The sequence below is a fragment of the Phacochoerus africanus genome, chromosome 10 (assembly GCF_016906955.1).
Source record: "Phacochoerus africanus isolate WHEZ1 chromosome 10, ROS_Pafr_v1, whole genome shotgun sequence".
NCBI classification, from domain to species: Eukaryota; Metazoa; Chordata; class Mammalia; order Artiodactyla; family Suidae; genus Phacochoerus; species Phacochoerus africanus.
Genome location: NC_062553.1, coordinates 30005076 through 30031992, shown reverse-complemented (window position 1 = coordinate 30031992; position 26917 = coordinate 30005076). Strand labels below are relative to the sequence as shown.

The 26917-nt window shown below is 43.0% G+C and overlaps 1 protein-coding gene across 3 annotated transcripts in view; it reads right to left on the bottom strand.

The window, feature by feature from the left end:
• Positions 1-21286: 21286 nt before the first annotated feature.
• KLF3 (KLF transcription factor 3) overlaps positions 21287-26917 on the bottom strand; it is a 35953-nt gene continuing 30322 nt past the window's right edge. For all 3 annotated transcript variants that reach the window (XM_047799162.1, XM_047799163.1, XM_047799161.1), the window contains one exon: positions 21287-25267. In XM_047799162.1, the coding sequence (XP_047655118.1) occupies positions 25086-25267 (182 nt within the window). In that variant the 3' untranslated portion in view covers positions 21287-25085. The remainder of the gene's footprint in view (positions 25268-26917) is intronic.

Below are 26917 nucleotides of genomic sequence, written 5' to 3'. Positions count from 1 at the left end.
AGTGGTTTGGGTTCCTTGGTCACTTGATCCTGGGAGGATGGAGCTCACAATGCATGCAGGTCTCTCACTGCAATTTCATGATGTGGCATCGGATTTATACCCTAGTCTCATGGAAATGGGGGCCTGCGCATTGGTTTCCCTGAAGCTGACAGCCTCGAGGCACTCAAAGAAAAGGAAATTCCCTGCTAGGAACATCAAAGGACCAAAGCCCAAAGCAAATGGGTCAGGGTCCCATCAGAAAATAGATGATCCAAGGACATAACAGTAGCAGAACCAGGGGTAGAAGCCAGTTGCCTTGGCTTCAGTTATGGTTCTTTATACTTGGAAAGGAAAGGGAAAAGAAAGGACATAAAATGCACAGGAATCAAGTTCTGAGAACGTCTAAGCCACACTTAGAAGCACACATTCAAAGTAACCCATGCCCGAGGACAGAGGTACCATGGTGTTTTTCCTACCAACATCCTTGCTCTCGGCCATGGGCTCCCTCAGGGACTCTGAATCACTCTGGGGTGCAAGCCCAGGGTCCAGTGAGAATGGGGGAGGGGGAGAGAACGGGACCAGAGGTGACCAAGCCTGGTTTAGAATCCTCGGGTAAGTATCGAGTGCAGAAGGTGGATTCGAGGAAACCACAGCACGTTAGAGAGATTTTTGAAATGGGTTGAATTCAATAGAAAATGCCTGGTAGCTCCAGAAAAGTTTAGACTTCTGTTAGAGCCTTAGGACTTTGTGTAGCTTAGGAAGAGAAGGGCCGAGGGCCCTAGGGTTGTCGGCGTGGACATGGCCTGGGAGTTTAGAAGGTTGATGGCAGAGCTCCCAACCCCCCATTTCTGAGCCCTTGAAGCATTAAGAGCAGGACCCAGACCTTGTAGTCTAGGCAGAAAGGAGCTTGGGAATTCCCGTTGCGGCGCAGAGGAAACAAATCTGACTAGGAACCATGAGGTTGTGGGTTCAATCCCTGGCCTCGCTCAGTGGATTAAGGATCCGGTGTTGCTGTGAGCTGTGGTGTAGGTGGAAGGCATGGCTCAGATCCTGCGTTGCTGTGGCTGTGGTGTAGGCTGGCAGTTGTAGCTTCGATTCAACCCCTAGCCTGGGAACCTCCATATGCCACGGGTACAGCCCTAAAAAGCAAAAAAAAAAAGGAGTTTAGATTTGAAAACTATTGACAAAGTCTTATGAGACTAGGACCTCCAAGTTTGGGGAAAAGGTTGCCTCTGGAATCCAGGAAATCTGAAAGAGCCATAAAGTATTCAATTCAATTCAATTCAGCTCAACTCAACTGAATTCAATACATTCAACTCAACATTTACTGTGTACCAGGTGCTGTGCTGGAAGCTAGGAGTACAATAGTACAAGATAGACCAGCTCTTCTGCCTGTAAGAAGTTTCTAGTCAAGACGTAGAGACAGAGAAAAACACAATTAAAGACACATTCAACTACAAATTGCGGTGCATGCCACAAGACCTGTGGCAGAGAAGAAAGGCCGAGAACTGCTTTAGACAGAGTCCTCATGCTCAGGGAAGTGGCTCTTCCTCTGCAGCTTGCAAGGTAAGGGCCCCCAGGTAAAGTGGCTGCCAATTAGCAGCTTGCCTCCTTGCAGTTTTCTGGAATCAGCCCTGCCCAAGATGTATTTACTTCATCCATGCCTCTGCTGCTGTTGAAAGATTTTTTTTTAATTGTATCTAGATTTTCCAGTTTTGCCTGGCAGAAGCTTTAGTCTGCTGTGGGCTACTCTATCCTACATGGAAGTGGGAGTCACGTGACTTTTACTTTTCTGCTCTTTATTCTTTCCTTTTTAACTATGTAAATTGTACATAAAGGCATCTCTTTATAAAAATTAATTTAAGGAGTTTCCCACCGTGGCTCAGCAGAAACGAGTCTGACTAGCATCCATGAGCACACAGGTTTGATCCCTGGCCTCGCTCGTCAGGTTAAGGATCCGGCTTTGCCTTGAGCCGTGGTGTAGGTTGCAGATGCGGCTCTGATCTGGCATTGGTTTGGCTGTGGTTTAGGCCGGCAGCTACAGCTCCTATTCAACCTCTAGCCTGGGAACCTCCACATGCCGCAGGTGTGGCCCTAAAAAGACAAAAATAATAATAATAATAATTTAAAATATTTGGAGTAAATGGAATAATTGTGATGGTTGTCTTAGCCCCTTTTCACCACTTTCTACCAATAGGTGACTGTTAAGGGTGAACCCCGGAGTTCCTGTCCTGGCTGAGCAGTAACAAACCCGACTAGCATCCATGAGGATGCGGGTTTGATTCCTGGTCCTGCTCAGTCGGTTGGGGATCCGGTATCGCTGTGAACTGTGGTGTAGCTCGCAGATGCAGCTCAGATCCCACTTTGCTGTGGCTGTGGTGTAGGCTGGCAGCTGTAGCTCTGATTTGACCTCTATCCTGGGAACTTCCATATGCTGCAGGTGTGCCCTAAAAAGCAAAAAAAAAAAAAAAAAGAAGAAGAAGAAAGAAAAAGTAACGGGTAAACACTTCTTCCCTTCCTGATGTCTCTCTTCGATGTGACCTTGTGACACTTGCCATGCCTAGGAGAGGAAGCAGGTGTCTTAGCCTAGTTGGTGGATTCGGGAGCACTACCAGGCATGCTCAGTTCACATTTCCCCTCTCTTCCTCCTGGGAGTGAGCTGCCTGCAGGAAACACAAATTCTCCTCTGTCCGAAGTATTACCAGGTCATCACCAACTGTCGCCCTCCCCCAGTGAGAGAAGGCCGTTCCAATCCTCCGATGCCCTGATGGTGCAGGTAGGTTAGCCCATTCCTGGGCTTTGCCCATCTGGGCCGTGCACAATTCTCTTCTGCTTAGCCTTTATCAGTGAGAAAGGGGGTATTTTGAACCACATCTGAAATGCCTTTGGTGAGACTTAACTCTCATCCCAACTCTCAGAGGCAGGAGAGCGCCGGCAATGTAATTTTTAGTTTTCCAGGCTCCGTCGTACAGGAGGGCGTGTTGGGAAAAGGCAGCCTGGACTGCAGAGGGCCAGTTCCCCACGTTCCCTTTGATCACAGGTAGTGTGTGTGATAGCTTTTCTCTCATCCACACCCGGGGCAGTTAGTAGCTGAAGTCCCCTAATCAGAAACCCACGGGTGAGATATGTGGCTCAGTATTAAAGTTGTATCATCTGTCTCTATTCATTGGAGTCAAATAAATTTTACCAACAGAACCTGTCAGTTGTTGTCTAGTCAAAGTAGTTTAGATCAGTTTGCAACAGGTTCCTAGGAATTAGATACGTACACATTAAATTTTGATAAACACTATCAGGTTACTTTCCACAAGATCTTTGTCCATCCTCCGGTTAACAGTGGTGGAGGGAGTTCTCTTGTGGCACAGGGGGTTAAGGATCTGGCATTGTCACTGCAGTGGCTCTGGCCACTACTGTGGCCAGGTTCGAGCCTTGGCCTAGAAACTTCCATATGCCCTGGAGAAGACCAAAAAAAAAAAAAAAAAGGAGAATGTCCTTTTCCTGTAAATGCATCAACTCCGGGGTCTCTTTCTTCATATCATTTGCATGTTCTCCTTATTTGTTCTGAAAGCACCAGTAGCAGTGTAGCAAATATGATAATTATGGGCTCTGAAGCAAAGTACTACATGTGTATAAACACAATTGCGTGTAATTCTGAAACCCTATCAGGTAGATAACGAGCTGCCTCTGTTTTACAAACCAGGCAACGGAAGCTCCAAGAGGTTTAAAAGCTGCCCAGGTGTTCCTGGTGGTAAGGAACAAGCCAGGAACGTCAAGGAAGGCAACCTGATCTGAAGCCTATGCGCTCAGGGGCAGAAGCATCAAAAGCAGAGACGGATTAAATGACAAGGATAGTTATTGTGTTAAACACCGTATTTAGGGAGTTCCCAGTGTGGCTCGGTGGAAATGAAAATGACTAGCAACCATGAGGTTTCAGGTTCCATCCCTGGCCTCGCTCAGTGGGCTAAGAATCCAGCTTTGCTATGAGCGGTGGTGTAAGTCACAGACACAGCTTGGATCCAGCATTGCTGTGGCTGTGGCTTAGGCCAGCAGCTGTAGCTCCAATTCAATTCCTAGCCTGGGAATGTCCAGATGCCTCAGGTGCAGCCCTAAAAAAAGCAAAAAAAAAAAGGCAGTATTTAGTTGTTTTTTGATTATGAATATCAAATCTCTTCTCCTCCAGCAGTGTTTATTTTTAAATTTTTATTTCTTTCTTATTTTTTTGGCCACCCAACGGCATATGGAGCTCCCAGGCCAGGGATCAGATTTGAACTGCTGGTGCAACCTAAGCCATAGCTGCTGCAATGCCAGATCCTTACCCCACTGTGCAGGGCCAGGGATTGAACCTGTAACCCAGAGCTCCTAAGAAGCTTCGGATCCTGTTGCACCACAGAGGGAATTGCTAAATTTTTACTTCTTTATTCGGCTATTCCTGCGGCACGCAGAAGTTCCAGGGTCAGGGATGGGACCTAAGCCACAGCAGTGACAGCTCTTGGATCCTTAATCACTAGGCCACCAGGGAACTCTTAATTTTTTTAGAAGGAAAATCATCCTTAGATTTTAAGGTACTTCCTTCCTAATCACTGTAATTGGCTTGCACTGAGCTCCTCAACTGAGCTGTCTGTATGGGAGATGAGTAGAGGTGGAACTGCCTCCAAGTCGTTGGTCCAAGATCCAATGGATAGAGTCAGCTCCTGGCTTAATATTTACCTTCGTCGTGAGAACTAAGAGGAAGATGCAAGCACGGTGTGTGTGTGTTGCCTTATTTTTGAAGGGTCCATGTGGGAGAGTAAAAGGAGAAGTAGGATATGTTTGTGACAGTGACAGCGATTTGTCAAGTTGGCCTGGCCACCATTTCTTGGAATACCAGGAGACTTTAAAAGATGATGAGCAGCAGTGGGTCAAGGATCTGGCATGGCTGTGAGCTGTGGTGTAAGTTGCAGACTCGGCTCGGATCTGGCGTTGCTGTGGCTCTGGGTAGGCCAGTGGCTACAGCTCCGATTCAACCCCTAGCCTGGGAACCTCCATATGCCGCGAGAGTGGCCCAAGAAATGGCGAAAAGACAAAAAAAAAAAAAAATGATGAGCAGTAAACAGGTTGCAGCCTGGGGGTGATTTTCTCACTTAAGATAATGAGGGCTCGTTGGGTAATCTCTGTCCTCTCTCTGCTCCCATCTCCATTCCCCACCCCACCCCCAGCTTCCAAAGACACCACTTCTCTTTCCATTTTGAGTCAGAATCCCCAGAGGTGAGGCCTTCAGAGTTTGTATTCTCTAACAGGGTCTGCAGATGAGCTGGGCCGTCACCAGGTTTGCAACCCAGTAGGGTTCTGGGTGGATTTGCTGTGAAGCCAGTGAAGCTTCCAAGGCCTCACTTGCAGGGGCCCAGCCGCGTCCTGGGAGTGTGCCGGGGTCCTGCCCCCTTGCCATTTGTTTTTGTGATATTGGCAGAAGTATGGTATTTCAACTGCAATCGGTCAAGACTCCTGTCAGCTTCCCTGGTGATTTCCACTGGGGTTAATGGGACAAGAGCTGCTTTGGACACTTTGGGGATTCACTTAAAGGAACATTAGCAGGGGAATTTCGTTTTATTCAGGCTTGGTGGGGGGTGTGCAATTTTTCACATTACTTCTGCTGTGTTACTGTCACTGTGGGAATAACATCCAGGAATATTTTTTTATCACCCATTGCGCTGGCTCAGCCTGGTGAAACCATGAAGCTGCAGAACCAGAGCTTGCAGAGCAATGAGAGAGGATCCTGTGGCATCTGGCCCAGATGGGACTGTGGAAGAGAAGCCAGGTTTGAAATGTACAGGGTTAGAGTCTAGTCTATGGGACATACTCCCAGCCAGCAGACATGTAAAATCAAAAGCGTGGGACTCAGCTCCTCCTCCTCCTCCACACCTGGTCCAAACAGAAGTTCTTTCCTGTCAAGAATCAATAATGTAATAGAATTCTAAATGAAGCATGTCTTTTTTTTTTTTTTTCTTTTTATGGCCACACCCATGGCATATGGAAGTTCCCAGGCCCGGGGGTCGAATTGGACCTGCAGCTGCTGGCTTACACCCTGTGCCAATACCAGATCCTTAACCCACAGAGCAAGACCATGGATCCAAGCTACATCCTCCTGGACACTATGTTGGGTCCTTAACCCAAAGAGCCACATGGGAACTCCATGTCTTTTCTGATAGAGTCACATGAAATAGATTTTTTCAGAATTTCTGTATTTATAGGGCACAAACCTATAGCACTCCTATAAAAGTGAGTGCATCTCTTGTAAAGTCACATGTTTTATGCATCCAATGATTAATAATAAAAAACAAATCTTACTCAACCGTACCAGGGGTAAGACTGACTTGGCTTTTTATTCTCTCTCTAAAAAAAATTATAAGATTTTATAGAAAGAGGCTACTCAGTCCCATAACGTAGAAAACAAGTATTGCTGAAATGGTCAAGGTGGTTTGCTAAGACAGAGTATGGTATTTCTAGAGATTCTGTAATGTTTAACATACCGCTCAGCTTTTAACAGTTACAGTCTATTGGGATTTCTCTTCTCATTTGAAATAAACATTCACAACCATAACTGATGTTGCATTTTTAGATTTTGTATTGAGTGCTCATATTATTTATTTATTTATTTATTTATTTTTGCCTTTTTTTGTCTTTTTAGGGCCACACCTGCGGCATATGGAGGTTTCCAGGCTAGGGGGTCGAATTGGACCTGTAGCCACCAGCCTACACCACAGCCACAGCAACAAGGGATCTGAGCCTCATCTGCAACCTACACCACAGCTCACAGCAATGCCAGATCCTTAATCCACTGAGCGAGGCCAAGGATTGAACCCATGTCCTCATGGATGCTAGTCAGGTGTGTTAACCACTGAGCCACAATGGGAATTGCCATATTTTTATATTCCTTTCTTTTTTTTTTAAGAGCCTCTACCCTCTCAAATGGAGAAACTTTGGATCCCAGAAAACTATCTACCCCTGAGTCAATTCCACTGTTTTCTGAGACTTGTTTCCCACACTGCTGCCAGCCCATCCCTCTCTTCCTCTCACCCTTTCCAATAAGGTTGTATTTCTCCCTGATTTTTTTTTGTTTTGTTATTCTTGCATACCCAGACAAGCTCTTATTTAATCCTAGCCATGTTTTCAGTTCTTGTAAAAATCAGCAGCAGAGATCTCTGCAATGCCTGGCAGACAAAATACTTACAGGCATATTAAATGTGGTCTAATTAAAAGCTCAAATGCAACCAATTGTTTGACTCCATTCTCTATTAGGGAAGAAAGGCCTTTAAAGGAAATGAGCTCTTTTTTCATTTCAAATATTCGGTTCGACTGTTTGCTCACCATTTTATTTTTTAATAAAAAGGAAGTTCAGATTAGGAAGATTCTGAAAGATTCTGCTTATTAAAAAAAATATGAGTTTTTTTTAATAAGCTCCCTCCTGGGGGAGGGAGCTAATGATGATGATACCGCAGGTCCATGAATGACTAGACTGGACCTTTTACAAATGTTTTCTAGTCTAATTGTTTTCCTGAGTTATGGTGTTTAGATGAGGGATGGCTTTCCGCTCTGGGTGGAGGTGTACGTCGTCTCCTTTTCTTTCCCACCCCTTCTCCCTTTCCTACTGTCATTCTCCTCTCTCCCTTAGATACACCTTCGATTGTGACTTTAAACATGCCTGTGTGCTTACAAAACCTGTAGTTTTGTTTTATATGCATAGGTGTAGCTCATTTATACGACTGGAATGTGACAGTAATATTATTTCCTACTTTTCTCAACCCTGTTTTTGAGGTCTGTCAATCATGATTGATACTTGTTCTTTGAAAAGTTCTTGCAGAGATATTGGAAATATCTGCTTCCATTCTATTAACGTATCGCTAATTTTGTTGCAAGAAATGAATTTTGGTGCAGTCAAGTCCATCAAAATTCTGCCATGTGGCTTAAACATTTGCAGTCTTGTTCAAGAAATCTCTCCCTACCCAGAGCTCACAATGACGGCCTCCAACATTTTCTTCAGTTGACGCTTTGGGGTTTTTTTTGGTTTGTTTTGTTTGTTTTTTAACACCAGATATCTGATTTTGTGATATAAATTAAAAAATCCAGCTCATTTTTGTCCAAATAGTGATCCAGTTCTTTCCAATCATTTCCTAAATAGCATTTCCCCTGTTAACTACCTTACTTACATGTAAAGAGCCCAAATATACAAGGATGTATTTCTGACTTGCCTGTTCCATTCCATTGGTCCATTTGCCCTTTCCTCCTCTAGTGCATCACCACAACGAAATCACAGCTATCTGGAAACTGAATAAAACACCACGAAGTAACTCTTGGGTTAAAAACTTAAAATCATGGGAACTCTTAGCACGTGCAGGTGCATGGGCCCAATGGTGAGCTCTAATGTGTAGCAAAGGCACCCTTCATTATATATGCATAATACATAGTATTAATAACATGTTAATAATATACATTTATTATAGCTCCAGGAATCCTTCAGCAACATTAAGTTTGTCCTCTTTAAAAAAGACTTTCCACCATGGAAAATATAAGCCAGCACCAAGGATTATAAGCTCAGATCTCCCAATTTTGTGTGTGTGTTGATACCTACGAGTACCCAAGTGTGCTTCCATGTTTTCCACATGTTTCAAAGGAAGATAAAATTATCCAGAGAGCCTCCACTCACCCCTCATCCAGGCCTGATGGCGCACAAAGCAGCCTGCATTATTATAGTGTGTGGCTATTCTGCCTTTGTGCCAAAAATATATGGGACTCCATTGAAGCAGAACTTAGACGTTTAGGAGTTCCCGTCATGGCTCAGTGGTTAACGAATCCAACCAGGAACCGAGAAGCTATGGGTTCGATCCCTGGCCTTGCTCAGTGGGTTAGGATCCTGTGTTGCCGTGAGCTGTGGTGTAGGTCGCAGACGAGGCTTGGATCCTGAGTTGCTGTGGCTGTGGTGTAGGCCGATGGATACAGCTCCTATTGGACTCCTAGCCCGGAAACCTGCATATGCTGCAAGAGTGGCCCTAGAAAAGGCAAAAAGACAAAAAAAAAAAATTGCAACAATACAAACCCAACAAGGAGGAAGGAAATAATAAAGAAATTGATGGAATCAGATACTAACAAAACTAACACAAAGCACTCCACAAGATTAACTAACCAAACATATTTGGCTGTTTGAAAATTTGGGATGATAGACTTCTGGCAAGATTGATCAAGAAAATCAAAAAGAGGAGAGAAATACACAAAAGCATCTATAGACGTAGAGTTGAAAGGAATGTGAAATGCTATTATAGACTAACTGTTTTCAAAAAAATGTAATAACTTAGATGAATCAGATATGTTTCTGGAAAAGTAGGAAAGGCAAACGTTGGTGGAAGAAGAAGTAGAAATTTTAAATAGTGTAATGATTATTTAAAGATCTCATTATTTAATGGAGTTCCCGTCGTGACACAGTGGTTAATGAATCCGACTAGGAACCATGAGGTTGCGGGTTCGATCCCTGGCCTTGCTCAGTGGATTAAGGATCCGGTGTTGCCATGAGCTGTGGTGTAGGTCGCAGACACTGCTTGGATCCCGCATTGTTGTGGCTCTGGCATAGGCCGGTGGCTACAGCTCTGATTAGACCCCTAGCCTGGGAACCTCTATGTGCCACTGGAGCAGCCCTAGAAAAGGCAAAAAGACCAAAAATAAATAAATAAATAAAAATCTGATTATTTAATAATTATTGAAAATGAAGACCTCCACTGTCCAGGATTTGGCCCGGGCAGTTTTTCAGAGGCATTTTACCAAACTTTCAAAAATCTCTATCTTCTATAAGTTGATCCAGAAAATTGAAAAAGAGAAAAAGTTGCCAAACCCAGTCAAGAGTCTAAATATACAGATAATGGCCAGCTCATACATGCAAACAGAACTCTGGGAACTCCCATTGTGGCTCAGTGGGTTAAGAACCTGACATAGGGTCTGTGAAGATGCAGGTTCAATCCCTAACCTCACTCAGTGCATTAAGGATTTAGCGTTGCTGAAAGCTATGGCATAGGTCACAGATGCAGCTTGGATCTTGTGTCTCTGTGGCTGTGGCATAGGCTGAAGCTGCAGCTCTGATTTGCCCTCTAGCCTAGGAACTTACATATGGCATAAAAAGAAAAAAAAAGAACTTTGACCCACAGTATATGCAATAATCAGCCCAGGAAACTAATCCTCTATCCACAGTAACCAGCCGAGGAAGCCAACTTGCTATCTCCAAGTCAGACTTGTAGATCAGACCATTATCTCTGGCAAACAGTTCAGGAAGCCAAACCCTAACTCTTGTAACAATTGTCTCCAAATAGCAGGACTTGATTAAGGTCTGAGAGCTTCCCTAATTTTTATCCCCACTTCCAAATGTGTGCCACAACCAATCACATAGAATGCCCTACCCCTGGTCAGCCCTCCAACAGCTTACCTACGTTAATAGCTTCTCCATGTCAACAGCTTCCAAGCAGTGCATACTTTGAAGCTTTTCCTTTTTTCCACTGTAAGACTTTCCCCTCTTCTGTTGCCTTTGAGTCTCTGCCCAAATCCAAGTGATGGCTAACTCTTTTGCTCTTGCAAGCTCTGTGTAACACCAGCCTTGTCTGTTTTCATATGGTTGGTCTTCGTTTATTTCTATGCAGTTTTGGAAGCAAGTGAAAGTTTCACCAAGCAATTATGAGCTCATTTCGCTTATTGTCACATATACAAAACCCTCAAACTGGAGTTCCCGTCGTGGCGTAGTGGTTAACGAATCCGACTAGGAACCACGAGGTTACAGGTTCGGTCCCTGCCCTTGCTCAGTGGGTTAACGATCTGGCGTTGCCGTGAGCTGTGGTGTAGGTTGCAGACGCGGCTCGGATCCCGAGTTGCTGTGGCTCTGGCGTAGGCCGGTGGCTACAGCTCCGATTAGACCCCTAGCCTGGGAACCTCCATATGCTGCGGGAGCGGCCCAAGAAATAGCAAAAAGACCAAAAAAAAAAAAAAAAAACCTCAAACTCCAGCTAACCAAATTTTACATTTTATTAAAATATGCACATTGGTATGTCCAGTGCACAAGGCTTTACCTGAGAAAGATAAGGGTTTCACATCACAGAAATCTATCACCATAATTTCTCACATTAATAGTCTGAAGGAGAAAACCCATAAAAGTATCTAAATAGAAGAAGAAAGAATATTTGTTAAAGTATAACATCTATTTACAGTATAAATGCTCTGAAAACCAGAAGAAAAGTGCATCTTTGCCTGGATATAGGTGAGTGAACTAAAAATCCTATAATGGAAATCATTCTTACTGGAGAAATTTTGGATACATTTTCTTGAAGATCACAATAAGACAAGGATCCCATAAGGATGCCACTTGTACCTACCATGATATTGCAGAATTTAGCCAACACTGTACGATAGGGAAAAGGCACAGTAGGTGTGCAGACTGAAAGGGGAAATTAATAGTTACTACTGCGTTTATTATAATTATCTTTATTTTTGAAAAAAATTCAGTAAGTAACTTCAGGAAAGGAAGAGGACTAATAAGATAGTTCAGCTGTTTGCCAGATACGAGATCATCTTATAAAGCCAATAGCGTTCCTCTGTAACAGAAACTAGAAAATAGAACAGAAATAAAGAAGGATAAGCAGGGCTGCTCCAAATATTTGCAGCACCTGGGACAAGACTACAAATGCAAACCACGTCATGTGTTTAAATAGCTAACATTAAAAATCAAAGCTATGCAAATTAAGCTATAAAACAGGAATGCCTTTACCGATAGCTATCAGCAAGCTCACTCTTTCTTTGTCTCACCACATCTCGGTCTGAAAGAGGAAACAGAGGGACTATGTTTCTTTCTGCCATCAGGCCACTGGCATAGATCTGGATTGAGTTCCCTGGAGATACAGAGATTTGCCTGCCAGTGGTTTAATGCAGAACAGCATATATAATACAGGCTGAGCCTTGCATGAGAGCACAGGACACAGGATTGGGCAGAGGAGGAGGCAGAGAAGGTTTATGTATTTAAAAGACTTCAAGAAATATTATTAAATGTCTTCATTTAAAAAGCCATTTACAGGAATTCCCTGGTGGTTTAGTGGTTAAGGATTTGGCATGGTCCATGCTGTAACCCAGGTTTGGTCCCTGGCCTGGGAACTTCCGCATGCCATGGGTGTGGCCAAAAAACTCTCTAAAAATTAAAAAAGTACAATTCTAGTATTTATTATCTATTTAGTTGCCAGTATAAGAATTCAATATTATGCTTCATCCATGAAATGTCCTAACCCTGTTTGGTGTTGTTTTTTGTCTTTCACTTTAGCAGTTTGATTATGATGTGTCTGCGTCGGGATTTCTTTGAGTTTATTTTATCTTTGTGAAGATTTAATCATCTGCTTGAATCTGTAAAGTTTTTATTTGTTTGTTTGTTTATTTATTTATTTATTTATTTATTTGTCTTTCAACAAACTGAGGGAGTTTTTAGACATGATTTCTTCAAATATTTCTCCAGCCCTCTACTTTGTTCTCTTTGGGGCACTCCAATGGCATGAGTCTTAGTTCTTTTTTTTCCTCTCACGGGTCCCTAAGACTGTGTTCATTTCTTTCAATCTCTTTTCTCTATGTTGTTCAGACTGGATATTTTGTGTTGATCTGTCTTGAAGTTTATTGACTCCTCTGTGATCTCCGTAATTAAGCTCAACCAATGAGTATTTTTATTTTAGATACTGTATTTTTCAGTTCTAAATTTCCATTTGATTCTTTTTTATATCTTCGATTTCTTGGCTGAGATTTTCTAGTTTTCTGTTTGTTTCCAAAATGTTCATAATTGCTTTTAAGAGAATTTTTCTCTTAAACTTTTTGTTAGACAATCCCACCTCTGGTGTCTTTGGGAGTTCATATCTGTTGATGTCTTTTCTCATGCAAGATGAGAGTTGGCTCTCGAAATGCCAAGTAATTCTGGATTTCCTCTTAGAAATTCTGTGTATTATGTTATGAGGCCCTGGTGCTTCTTTAAACTTTCTATTTTAGCAAGCAGTCAACCTGCTTGCATTGAGAGCACACATCCTGGCCCACTTTTGTGGGCTGTGGTTTGAATATTAATCTAACTTTTGAACTTTTGCAGCGCTATTCTGGTCTAACCTGCTGTGTACTACTGAATGAAACTGGGGTACTCTCTGAAACAGGGGTGGTATTCCACACTGTGGTTCAATTCTCAAAGCCTTAAAAGCTTGAGTCACTCAGAGACGAGCCTGGGGCTTTGAACTTGGATTAAAAGATCTCTTTCTTCTGCTCCCTCCTCTTCATGATTCTCTCCCAGCTCTCTAGTGGGGAGGGGAGGGGGAGTGCTGCCTCTGCTGCTCAGTGCTGGGTGGGTGTTGTCAACAGGGCTCCATCCCAAAGTCTCTCACCACTATTCCTGGTGGCAGGAAGAGAAGCCGGCTTCTGCGTGTGTTTATGTCACGCGCAACATGAATTGTTGAAAACTCCTCTGCACTGACTCTGCTACTGCTGCACCACTGGAATGGGAAAGAAGAGGCAGCCACCTCTTTGCATGGAATTCACTTGATGCAGAGTGGGGGTGGCGATGGGGCTTCATCAGATGGACTCTGCAGCATGGTGGGCAATGGACAATGGCAGGGGGTGGTGTTGCATCTTTCATGATATTTGCCTGGACTAGAACAGTTGCAGTCAAAAAGTTTCCATCCTGGAGTTCCCGTAACAAACCACTGGACTAGGATCCATGAGGATGGGAGTCTGATCCCTGGCCTCCCTCAGTGGGTTAAGAATCCAGCATTGCAGAGTTCCCGTCGTGGCGCATTGGTTAACGAATCCGATTAGGAACCATGAGGTTGCAGGTTCTATCCCTGGCCTTGCTCAGTGGGTTAAGGATTCAGCGTTGCCGTGAGCTGTGGTGTAGTTTCCAGATGTGGCTCAGATCCTGCATTGCTGTGGCTGTGGTGTAGGCCGGTAGCTACAGCTCTGATTCGACCCCTAGCCTGGGAACCTCCATATGCTGCAGGAGCAGCCCTAGAAAAGGCAAAAAGACAAAAAAAAAAAAAAAGAATCCAGCATTACCATGAGCTGTGATGTAGGTCACAGACACGGCTTGGGTCCTGCCCTGCTGTCGCTGTGGCATAGGCTGGCAGCTATAGCTCAGATTTGACCCCTAGCCTGGGGGCTTCCATATGCTGCAAGTGCAACCCTAAAAAGCAGAAGAAAAAAAAAATTCCATCCTGTAGAGTCATCCTCTTGGTCCTTTGTTGAGACAGAGGTTTTTTTTTTTGTTTGTTTGTTTTTTCCATTTTATTTTATTTATTTATTTTTGGTTTATACTTGCTAGTGGTTCCAGGTTGTGCACTGCTCTAGCTCCTAGAATATATGGCAGGAAATCAAACAAAAATCTACCCCAAGGAAATTCCTGCTGGGTTATGTCTTGAGTTCTGAGTTCTCCAGTGAGTCTATTATGTGAGTCTACTATCTTCTCATCACCTTTTAGAGTCTACTTATAGTTGCTTTTATGTTTTACTCTAGAGTTTTCAGTTGTAATTAATTAACAGAAGGAATAGAGTGGAAAGCACTTATTTGTATCTTGACTGGAGCCAGAGGCCTTTTTTTAGGGCTTTGATTAATCCCATTATGTCTGTAAACGTACTTACTTACTTGTAGTTTCTTTCTGACAGTTCCACCATATGACTTTCTTGTACTGTGTCATTTGAAGTGACTGCTGACTCTTTCTTGTAGTGTTTGTTAGTTTGGCTGTGAACTTAAAGAGGGCTTTCTCTGTGTCATAAAAGTACGTTCTAGAAATGTTTTGCATTTGCTCATGTCCAGGGATTTAGGTAGAAGCTGTCAATTTCTGCTACGGTAGTCAAAATGGTGTGATATTGGTGAAAGAATGGACATACAGATTAATGAAACACCAAGTCCAGAAATTGTCCTATGCATATATGGTTAGTTGATTTTTTGACAAAGATGCAAAGGCAATTTGATGGAGAAAAAAATAGTCTTTTAAAAAACGATGCTGGAACAATTGGACATGTATATTAAAAAACAGACCTTGATCATATGTTATATACAAAAATTAACCCCATATAGGTCACAGACCTAAATGTAAAATCTGAAACTATAAAACCTCTAGAAGGAAAAATAGGAAAAAAAAAATCTTTGCGAACTTGAGTTAAGTAAAGATTTCCTAGGAGGAGTTCCCGTCGTGGCGCAGTGGTTAACGAATCCGACTAGGAACCATGAGGTTGCGGGTTCGGTCCCTGCCCTTGCTCAGTGGGTTAACGATCCGGCGTTGCCGTGAGCTGTGGTGTAGGTTGCAGATGCGGCTCGGATCCTGCGTTGCTGTGGCTCTGGTGTAGGCCGGTGGCTACAGCTCCGATTCGACCCCTAGCCTAGGAACCTCCATATGCCGCGGGAGTGGCCCAAGAAATAGCAACAACAACAACAACAACAAAGATTTCCCTAGGATGCAAAAAGTATGATCCATATAAGAAATAAATTGACAAATTAAACTTCATCAAAACTGAACACAGCAGTTGTTCAAAAGATACTGTGAAGGGAATGAAAAGACAAGGCACAGATTGGGAGAAGATAGTAGCAGAACAGGACTTAACATCCAGAATATATAGAGTGATTTCTCAAAACTCAATAAGAAATTGCACAACCTCATAAACAGTGGGCAAAAGACTGGAACAGAAAGTCTTACTCCACCTAAGAAGATATATGGATGGAAAATAAGCACATGAAAAGAGGCTTATCATAAGTCATGAGGGAAATACAAATGAAAAGCACAATTAGGTACTGTTTGAGTCGGTAGGATGGATAAAGCAGAGCAAAACATTTGACAGAAGCAAGTGCTGGCAAGGTTGTGGAGTACCTTGGAACTTTCAGACATTGCTGGTGGCAATGCAAAAATGGTAGAGTGACTCTGGAAAACAGCTTGGAAGTTTGTCAGAGAACTAAACCTTTGCTGGCCACACAATCTGGCAATCCTATTCTTAAGCATTTGTCGAAGGGAAATGAAAACTTACATCATACAAAAAACTGCAGGTGAATATTAGTAGCAGCTTTATTCATAATTGCTTCAAACTGGAAGCAATCCGAATACCCTTCATCTGATGAATGTACAGGCATATTGTGGAACATATATATTAAAGAATTAAAAGGAGGGGTTCCCTCGTGGCACAGTGGGTTAAGGATCTTGTGGTGTTACTGCCGTGGCTCGGGGTCACTGCTTTGGTGTGGGTTCGATCCCTGGCCTGGGAATGTCCATATGCCATGAGTGTGGCCAAAAAGGAAATAAATAAATAAATGGGATAAACGGCTGATAGCTGTAAAAACATGAATGAATCTCAAGTACATAAGGCCACGTGATAGAAGCTAGAGTCAAAAAGCTACATCCATTCTGGAAGAAGCAAAAGTACAGGGAAACAACATAGGCCTGGAGGAGGGGATTGACAGCAAAGGGCGTGAGGGAGTATCAGGGATGACGGAATTGTTCTGTATCTTGATCGTAGCGACTACATGACTGCATGTGCTTGTCAAAACGCATTCGACTGTACCTTTAAAAGAATAATTTTACTTTATATAAATTATGCCTCAATATACCAAACACTTAAAAAAAGATATCAAGGAGTTCCCATCATGGCTCAGTGGTTAACGAATCCAATTAGGGACCATGAGGTTGCGGGTTCGATCCCTGCCCTTGCTCAGTGGGTTAAGGATCTGGCATTGCCGTGAGCTGTGGTATAGGTTGCAGACGCGGCTCAGATCCCGCGTGGCTGTGGCTCTGGTGTAGGCTGGGGGCTACAGCTCCAATTCGACTCCTAGCCTGGGAACCTCCATATGCTGAGGGAGTGGCCCAAGAAATGGCAAAAAAGGCAAAAAAAAAAAAAGATATCAAGCCTCATTTATGGGAATCAGCAAAATTTCCTCCTCTTTCACCCCTTGGAAATTTCAGGCTGTGCAATCATTAAATAATCAGTGGTATTTTCCCCGTTAATGGATGGATGAGGGGGGCCAGGCATGGTGGGGGCAGGCACCCTAGAAGGTGGCTCCATAGGAGCCAAGGCGAGCATGTGTGTGTTGCATTTTGAGAGGAGGCACCAAAACAGCCTGGAAGCTCCCCAGACCAGAAACCAATCCTTGTAATAAAGAGAGCAGGCTCTGGAGAGCCTCACTGAACCTGCCTATCTTTGTGAGCTTGGGTGAATTACTTGATCTGACTGTGCTCACTTTCCATCTGTACAAAGAGAATGATAATAATGACAGGCCTTACTGTTCTGAGAAATAAACTAACGAATACTCACAAAGGGCTTAGAATAGTGTTGCGTGTACAGTAAGTGCTCAATTAATGTTCATTGTTATTACCCATTTGCTCCTGCAACGTACCTTCCCTTAGTCCTACCTTGTGCCTGACCCTGGGGATTGGACACTGGACGTCTGGAATAGATCATCTTGGATGATCTGAAATCTAGTGAGGGAAGGAGACAGATGGGCAGAATGACAATGCAGAGTGATAAGTGCTAATAATTAAGGCCAAGGCAAAGGTTATGGGGACACAGAAAAAATTAAGTGGGGACTATCTCTGTGGAGAGGGTGAATGGAGTTCACTCAAGAAAATTGCAAAGAAGAGGTTACTGTTGAGTCAGGTCTTAAAAGATGAATAGGATTTTGTTGAGTATCTCCCTGAATCCCTTGTGCAACTATCATCATAGAATCAGGAAAGGGTTCAAAGGTTCTGGGGGAAAACAAGAAAAAGAAAAATTTCACGATAATAGTTGAAGCGTTAAAGAGAATAGGGCTGAATTAAGAAGAACTAATTCAGAGGCAAGGAGGGTCGTGGAAGACTGACCATCAGACAGGTGGACACTGGCATGATCAGATCTTTGTTTTGGAAGGATGCTCCCGGCGGCTGGGGCGGAGGAGGATGATTGAAGCAAGAGACCGAGGGGTCTTCTCTGATAGTCCCAGAGGCCTGAGCTAGGGCAGCCTTCTGGCAATGGACATGAGAGGACGAATTCAGGGGAAGTTTCAGAGGCAGCCAGTTGGATGTGAAGGGGTTGGTGCTAAGACTGGACCCAGAGTCACCTAATCGTTCAACTCCCACCTAATGATGTGTGTGGTGCTGAGGACCCAACTGTGAACAAGCCCCAGCTCAGCCCATGGGGTTCTCATTCTGGTGGGGGAGAGAGTCTTGGACAAATAATTAGCGTGTAACAAGTGATGCCAAGGAGGCAGGGTCACGTATGCAGAGCAAGAAGTGGGGGCTGAGAGCTGGTTTGAGTGTGTGGTGGGGTTTTAGTTTCGTTGAGGGATTGCATGAGCCCGGCTGGGAAGGTGTGCAACTCAGAGGGAAGCCCTTGGCCTTTGCAGCAGGAGATGGAGCCTGCAGCAGATCTGAAGCTCCCCGAAAGCCTTCTGTCCCAGATGGAGTTCTCAGGGAGCCAAGTCCTTGGGCTCAAGGAGTTCCTGAGTGGGATGGTTAATTTTATGTCAACTTGATTGGGCTAAAGAGTGCCCGGAATAAACCATATTTCTGGGTGTGTCCAAGAGAGTGTTTCCGGAGGAGTGTAGCATCTGAATCTGTGTGGTCAGTAAAGTGGATTGCCTCCCCAGGGTGGGCGAGCTTTGTCCAATTCATTGAGGGCCTGCATTGAACAAGGAAGCATAGGAAGGAGGAATCTGCCCCTTTTGCCTCCCATCTTCATGAGCTGTACCTTGGTCCCCTGCCCTTGGACTGGGATTTACACCATTGGCTCCCTGGTTATCAGGCTTTTGGACTAGAATTCCACCATTGGTTTTCCTGGGTCTCCAGCTTGTAAATACAGATCATGGGACTTCTCAGACTTCATAATCATGTGAGCTGACTCCACATTAAAAAAAGATCTCTTTATAAATTGGATTGTGGCAGAGTGGAAACGAATCCAACTAGTAACCACAAGGACCCAGCTTCAATGCCTGGCCTCGCTCAATGGGGTTAAGGGTCATGGCGTTGCTCTGAGCTGTGGTGTAGGTTGCAGATGTAGCTCAGATCCCAAGTTGCTATGGTGTAGGCTGGCTGCAGCTTTGATTCAACCCCTAGCCTTGGAACCTCCATATGCCTCGGGTGCAACCCTAAAAAGGAAAAAAATAAAAATAAAAGTGAAAAATTTCTTTATAAATATATCAACATATATATGTTACATGTGTATGAAATCGTCGATTGGTTCTGTTTCTTTGGAGAACCCTAATACAGTGAGTCTTGGGAAGGAAGAAATATCGAATGTGTTTAGCGTAAGAGAGAGATTTGGCCCAGGAAACTGAAGATCCAGTTTCTGTTTTCTACCCTTAACCCAGACCACTCAGGCCACCCAGAGGGAATGCAAAACCAGGATCAGAGCAGTTCTCGTGGTTCCCTGGGTTAAGAACACAACACAGTATCCATGAGGATGTAGGTTTGATCCCTGGCCTCGCTCAGTGGGTTAAGGATCTGGCGATGCCGCAGGTTGCAGCATAGGTCACAGATGCAGCTCTGATCCGACCCCGAGCCCAGGACCTTCCCTAGGCCTCTAGGTACGGCTGTGAAAAGGGGGAGAAAGTCAAAACAAAAGCAGGAACAGAACAAGCAGAAGCCCTCAAAGTAATAAATATGTCTAGAATTGCCCCCCTCCCCAAGTAATAAGTTTAAAAAAATTCTGATTGCAACATGCATTATTTTAACTTGGGAGTCACCAGTCTCATTTCAGCCACCATGACCATGACTGGCTCAGGTACTAGGAAGTGGTAACGGGTTCAGTTTGCACATCTTTAATGGCGGCACATGGAAGTTCTCAGGCTAGGGGTCGAATGGGGGCTGCAGCTGCCGGCCTACGCCACAGCCACAGCAACGCTGGATCCAAGTCATGTCTGTGACCTACACCACAGTTCAAGGCAACACCGGATCCTTAACCCCCTGATCGAGGCCATGGATCGAAACCACGTCCTCATGGATCCTAGTTGGGTTCTTAAACCACTGAGCCACAATGGGAATGCCAACAAATACACTCTTGAAGAGTAATTCATTGTTTTGTGCATACACACAGGCCACTCTGATCTCTAATAATTCAACTCAATACTCCTACAGGTGTGTGTTTTCACAAACATCTCAACCCATCCTCCTCTGAACACAGTCATCTTTCCCTTAAGGCACGCTAGGCTTGATAACTTGCCCCAGTAAGGTTCCTCATTCCTTCTTTGACCTGACAGCATTTAAATATTGGACAATGATGATGTATTTTGTGTGCGTGTGTGTGTGTGTGTGTGTGTGTGCGCTTAACATCCTTACTTTGTTCCACCATTCCTCAAAGAATTTGCTTTCTCATAAAGTCTATTTGTCACCATTCCCATCACTCACTCAGGCAGAAACCAGCTTTAACAAAGTTATTTCCATAGACGGCTGGGTCTTATTTTGAACTTCGCAAATATCATCTCACCCCTGTGTGACACATAAGTGAAGGAATGGCAGCCCATCATCTGGACTAATCAAAGGTGATATTCTGTTGGGATGTGACAGTCACCTATACCGAGTCTGCAGTCAACTCTCACAGTATAAAAGCGGAGAAGTTCCCTTCCCTGAGGCTGACAGTGAGGGCTCTGAAGGCTGAAATCAGTCTCCCCAAGTCCTCCCCTCCAGCCCCCTCCCGTGAAGGTGAGTCATGTGACAAGGGCCAGTCAAACATGATTTCATGGTCAGCTAAGATGAAGCCTGGCCGGAGGAAGCTGAGGAGACCTTGGCTTCAACTACACACTTAGCGGGAGGAAAAGGGTAGACGTTTTGCCTTAAACTACAACTCTAAATGCCCACCAGAAACTGCTTGTTCCTGTAATGCTACAATGTCCACCGACATGGCTGAGACTTGAAAAACCATGTTTATCTAGAACTACTTACTTTAATGGTTATTATCTCGTCCCTAATGCCCCACTGCCCAAGCTATGAATTTTGATCTTTTATTTAAAAATTTAAAGTACTATAGACAAGGCACTGAAAATTCTCTTTTGGAAGCAGGTAGGGTCATAGACAAAATATTTCAAGAACGTACTAGGTGAGTTTGTAGGTTTCTGTTGGGTTGTCTGTAAGTTTATGGTTTGTACTTGGAAGACTTGTTATCAGAAACCCAGGGGCATAGCTTTAAGGGCAGTTACACAGCGCATCTTGAATTAGGTGTTTTCTTTCCCTTCACTAATGATTACCTATGAAAGGGTGATTTACTTTGAAATTTCTAAGGGCTTTTTACATGTTACGCTAAGTTTTGTTCCTAGTGATCACTGCATATATAGTAACCACAGGATCAAATTTAATATTCTGATGATTTTATTAACAAGTATATAATACATATATTGCATACTGTGTATAGTACATGAGGACTGTACAGTACAAATTTATGTTCACAGTTTGACATGACAAAATGTCATTACTGAATTCCCATTGGACTACAGAGTAGAAACAGAGAAGGTACATTAAACATTCACATCTTTAGTAAGAAAGATTACCAAAATGTTTTCAGTATTTGCAAGTGTACTAATGCATGCTAAAAACCTTTACCCATTCAGTCTTATTAGCTTATAAAATATATTACACTTTATTAAAAATTTCTGCATAGTTTATACAAGTATTAAAGTACTGTAAATGTAATAATCCTGCTACACTTGCAGGGATGGTTTAAGAGATGCTAAGCCGAAAGACTATTTTGACCCTCTAACACTAAGTACATAACAGGAAAAGAAAAAAAAAAAGTGCTAGTATTTGTAAAACATAATATTGTTGTAGCCCTCGTTTAATGCATGTAAAATGGCTTTGTAAATGTATTGTTTAAGTGAATTTGCAATCATTTAGAAACTGTTAACCTTGACCCAGAAGAGAATAAAGACAGCTCTGAGCAACTTCATGTCTGACAGCAATTCCTTCAAGAGGACTGTATATTTTCAAACCAATCAAAGTATCTTAAAACCTCAGATCTTTGAGATTGTCTTTAAAACAATCTAACCAGGAATGACGTGCAGATATACAGTCTCAGCAATATAGTTCATCAAATTTCCACATTAGTGCAACACTGATAGTGCAGATGGGTGTTGAATAAAATATACACATACACATATAGTTCCCCTGTAAATCTGTTCCAAGGCTCTTGAAACTTCTGGTATTTCGCATTTCCTTAGTTGAACATAGCTATGCTGCTAACACATTCTCCAAACAGGCGATTTAGAATGTTAATGCCCATGTATGGTGTAGATTCACATTTTAGAACTCTAAACTATGACGGATGCAGGTTTAGTTTTTCTGACTTCTTCCCCAAGATGACACCTGGATAAAAACCAAAGAACTTCTCTAACACACAGAATTGATACAAAACAAACCTCATCTTTACAAATCATCCTCATCAATCAAAAATATTGCAATTAAAATCACCATTGCTAGTAACATGGCATATCATTTAAAACCACATGTTCAAGGGCAACTTATCTTGTACTGGAGGTCTTCCACAGTAATAGCTAGAAATACTAAAGACTAAATTTCTCAACTATCATAGTAAAGTACAAATATATATATATATATATATATATAGAAAATTTGGTTAAGAGCCAATTGGTACCTAAAGTATCTAGACCAGCATGGGAACAGAGAACAGCTTCCTGGGTTGGTTTTCTTTCAGAGTTCAAGTGTATCTTTCTCAAAAAACTGTTAGCATAATCTAGGCAAGCTGAAGAGTAATGTAATAATAGTCTTTGCAGGGCCTTGCTTTTTTGAAAAAAATTTAAATATGCCATAGTCAACACATCCAATTTCATGAGAACCCATGGAGCTTTCTATCAGCTGGACTTGGAGATAATTATTCAAAGATCAATTCTTCACTTTCTTGCCCCTTTTCCCACCTTCGAGATAGGTTAGAACACACACAAACTGGTTATCTCCATTAAGACAAAAATGTTCTTTGCACTCCAACTTCGTTTGTGCTTTGGAGTGCTGTGGAAGAACCATTTCAAGCCATGAACACTTTGGCATGAATGTGACTAAGCTTCGACAATACAGACAATACCTACTTTTCCAAGAGCCGTTTTTTTTTTAAATCCCAATTCATGTCCTAGTTGCAGAAAACAAAACAAAAGCTTCATAAGAATGTTTTAATATTCTAAACAAATTTTGCAGTGCTTTAAAAAAAAGAAAAGAAAAAAAACCAAGTGCCACGATAACATTACTTTGCATTTCTCAACGCCACCTCCTTTCTGGTGGATCTGAGGGCTGATGAGTGGGATCTCTTAGGTGCGAAGTCCCTGTAACTAATTTTTAGCAACATAGCGCCATCAAAGTAAGCTCCCCAACATGATTTGCAGGCCTCCAGAGTCACTCGTGCCCTGCTGTCTTGAACACAACTGAACAGCACATTCCTCCCAGTTAAAGTTGTCTTGGATCCTGAGTTGCGGCTGGGATGAACCTTCAGGATTCCATTCTTCTCTCTGCTTCTCCATCCTTGATTGAGGGATGAAGACACACTTGCTTACATGCACCCACCTTAGACCACCGTTGCCCACTTTCTTCAAATTTAGGACCAATGGCATCTCTACACACGAATTATTTTTATTGGCATTTACACTATGGTGCTCAAAAGCCTGCTTTTGAAAAACGCCCCCCCCCCCACTTAAGGTTACTATTAATCTTCAACATAAACACGAGTCATTTTCAGTTTGTTCTTCTCATAGGATAGTTGATAGTGATAGGAGACTGCCAGCTCCAACAGTAAACCTTTGGGACTTTGAGCTACATTTATGAATCCCTGAACTGTGGTTTTCTAGATTTTTCAGAAATCTGTCCTCCAAAGAAAGGTACATGTGCTTCACAACTATTTATATTTACAAATAGTGTCACTCAGGTCTAAACTCGAAGGAATTAGTATTAGCAGATGCTTATTTAAGATGTGTGTCATGAACACAGATGACAGCCAATTTGGCACCTTACAGCTCACACAGAAGGGTTTCCGTATGAAAGCTCCATGATTAATTTGATATGGGAATACAATTACCACACAACGTTTCCCTGTTTGCAAGACAGTTGTTAAGGAGATGGGGTAAAAGGCCATTCATACCCTTAACCAGAAGGCTTTTTTTTTTTTTTTTTTTTACCATTACTGGGCAAATATTTTTGTGGCATCCCTTCGATCAATGCTTGGTGACCCACATTAAGGACACTGTAGAAATGCAGACAGGTGGGTGGATGACCCCGTCAGTATCTGGCTTCGCAGTGGAGTTTCACACGGCACATGAACATGCATAGGGACTGAAGCTCCGGGAACATACTGCCCGGAAAGCCCTAGCCCAGCACGACTGGCTGGCTTCCTCGGTCCACCCTGCTCTGCCCCGGCGCGATGCCCTTCTGCTCGGACTCCTTGCTACGCAAGTACAGCATCCATCCCCTCAATGATCCGTCCATCACCCACCTGTGTCACCAGCTTTGGCTCATCTCGTAGGGGTGGCAAAGACCTCCTTAGCAGCTGTAGGCACAAAGGAGGGAAAGGGACATACATTTCGATGGAGTGACAAATTTGAATTGACAAGCCAGATTGGTGAGGGACAGTGTTGAAGCTGACCGCACTAGCCTGAAAGCCTTCTGCCCTTCTAGCTAATGTGGGAAAGGTCCCACCCTTCTTTTCGCCGTGGAGCACCAAACGCGATCACAGGCCACAGAGGTCTCGGTGTCTCTGGGAAGGACCAGCAGGCTGGATACTGTATTTCTAATACATTTACTTTGACATTCTTTTGAGGAATACATGGAGAAACCGACAATGGGTTATGTTAGTTGACATGTTCCCTTGTTCTCATTACATTAAATGTATCTCTAAGAGGGGTTTGCTTAGCATCCCCGGAAAAAAAAAAAAAAAAAGTGTTCACATTCTTTAGGTCTGACCCGTGGTAAGGAGAGGGAGGGTTAGAGAATAGTTACTACTGACCATATGGAAGTTTGAATGCTAGAAATTCAGAGATTCAGACCAGCTGAATCAAAATGAAAATGTACATGTAAAAAATGAGTTAGATAATGGCAGGGAGGACAGAGAGTGAGCTGGGAGAGTGGGGAGCCACGCTGAGGCGGGAGATGGACGCGTTCAAACGAGCATGTGGCGTTTCCTATGCAGGGCAAGGTGGTCAGAGCGGGAGAAGCTGCGGTCACAGTCTGGACACTGGAAAGGTTTGATTCCAGTATGTTTTCGGAAATGTCTTGTGAGTTCATCAGACCGAGCAAATTTCCATGTGCATCCTTCCCATGTACATTTGTAGGGTTTTTCTCCTGCAGAAAGGGGGGAAAAAAGAGCTTATTGTTTTCTGAGAGCAAGAGGATGTATTATTTTTGCCCCTCCAGCCATCATTTGATTTATTTTCTAATAACTGTGTATTGAAATATAGTTGTTGTAATTCAGGTATATTGCAAAGCAATGCGGTTATACAAACACACAGTTTTTTAAAGATTCTTTTCCATTATAAGTTACTACAAGGTCACAGGTATAATTCCTGGCCTATATAGTAGGATTTTGTTGGTGATTTATTTTATATATGGTAGTGTGTATATTTTGATCCTAAACTCCTAATTTATGCACCCCCCCTTCTCCTTTGGTAACCATAAATTGAAAGCAAAAAAGAACGATAAAGATAATAAATATTTTTGAGCTAAAGCTCCTGACAAACATTATTTCCAAGATATATTCGTACGTTTGTCCGAGTACCACAGCGCTTTATAAACTAGGGGACAAACAAGAAAAATAAACTGTCTTAATATTTAATTGGTTTTCTGTCCAAAAAGTGGGGGAGGGGGTGGATTTTAAGAGTTCTTTAAGCATACTTATTGCAATGAAATCTATTCTGAGGGGTTACCAAATAATTTTGGTTTTGCCCTCAATAGTAGGGATGAGTAACTTTTTAACACCCAGGGACCTGTATTTGTTGATCTCCAAGTTGTAAACCTTCCTAGGAGCTTAGTTACATGCGGTGTTAGCCATTCAATGAGAAGTCCCAATCAAATGTTGGCAGGATTTTCTTATTGTTTTTTAAAAATATGCAGTTCCTAGGTCCCTGTCAACTGAAATATCAGGGGTGTCATCATTTTATTTTTTGTTTAGTCAAAAACAACAATGCCTAAGTATAATGCTTTAATTCAGATGTACTGAAAATACAGTAAATCCTGCCCCCCCATTGATAATTTACAGGTGAAAAAAAGAAGACCCTGGAGGGAAAATCGCAGGAATAGACACTCTGAAGGCCTTTACAAATAAAAAGGCAGTTAATGGCGATTTTACATGTTTAAATTAGTAATATGGGGTGATGGGCATCTCAGATTCATTCCCACCTACTATCCCTTTTTTCTAGAAACCTTAAAGGACTGCCATTCCTTGGCATTTCAATGAGATAGTCAGAATTTATACTGCCTGCTTTGCTGCACAGAATATAAATGCTAATGTTATTTTTCCTACATCTGAATTGTCATCCAACTATCCGAGGTCTTTTTTTTTTTTTTTTTTGGTCTTTTGTCTTTTTAGGTCCACACCCGCGGCATATGGGGGTTCCCAGGCTAGGGGTCCGATCAGAGCTACAGCTGCCAGCCACAGCCACAGCAATGCCAGATGCGAGCTATGTCTTCGACCTACACCACACCGGATCCTTAACCTGCTGAGTGAGGCCAAGGATCGAACCCTCAACCTCCTGGTTTCTAGTCGGGTTCGTTAACCACTGAGCCATGACAGGAACTCCCCAAGGTCTTTTTAATCTTAGGCTGGCCTTTGCTGACACCTGCCTCTCTGGTCCCCATTCATACCGCAGGGGGCGGGGTGCTTTTGGGAACCTATTTGGCACCGCCCATTGGGTGGTCCTCTAAAGGCGAGGCTGGCTGTCACCCTCAGCACCTCCATGGTAACACCAGAGGAAACCAAAGCACAGTTGTGTGCAG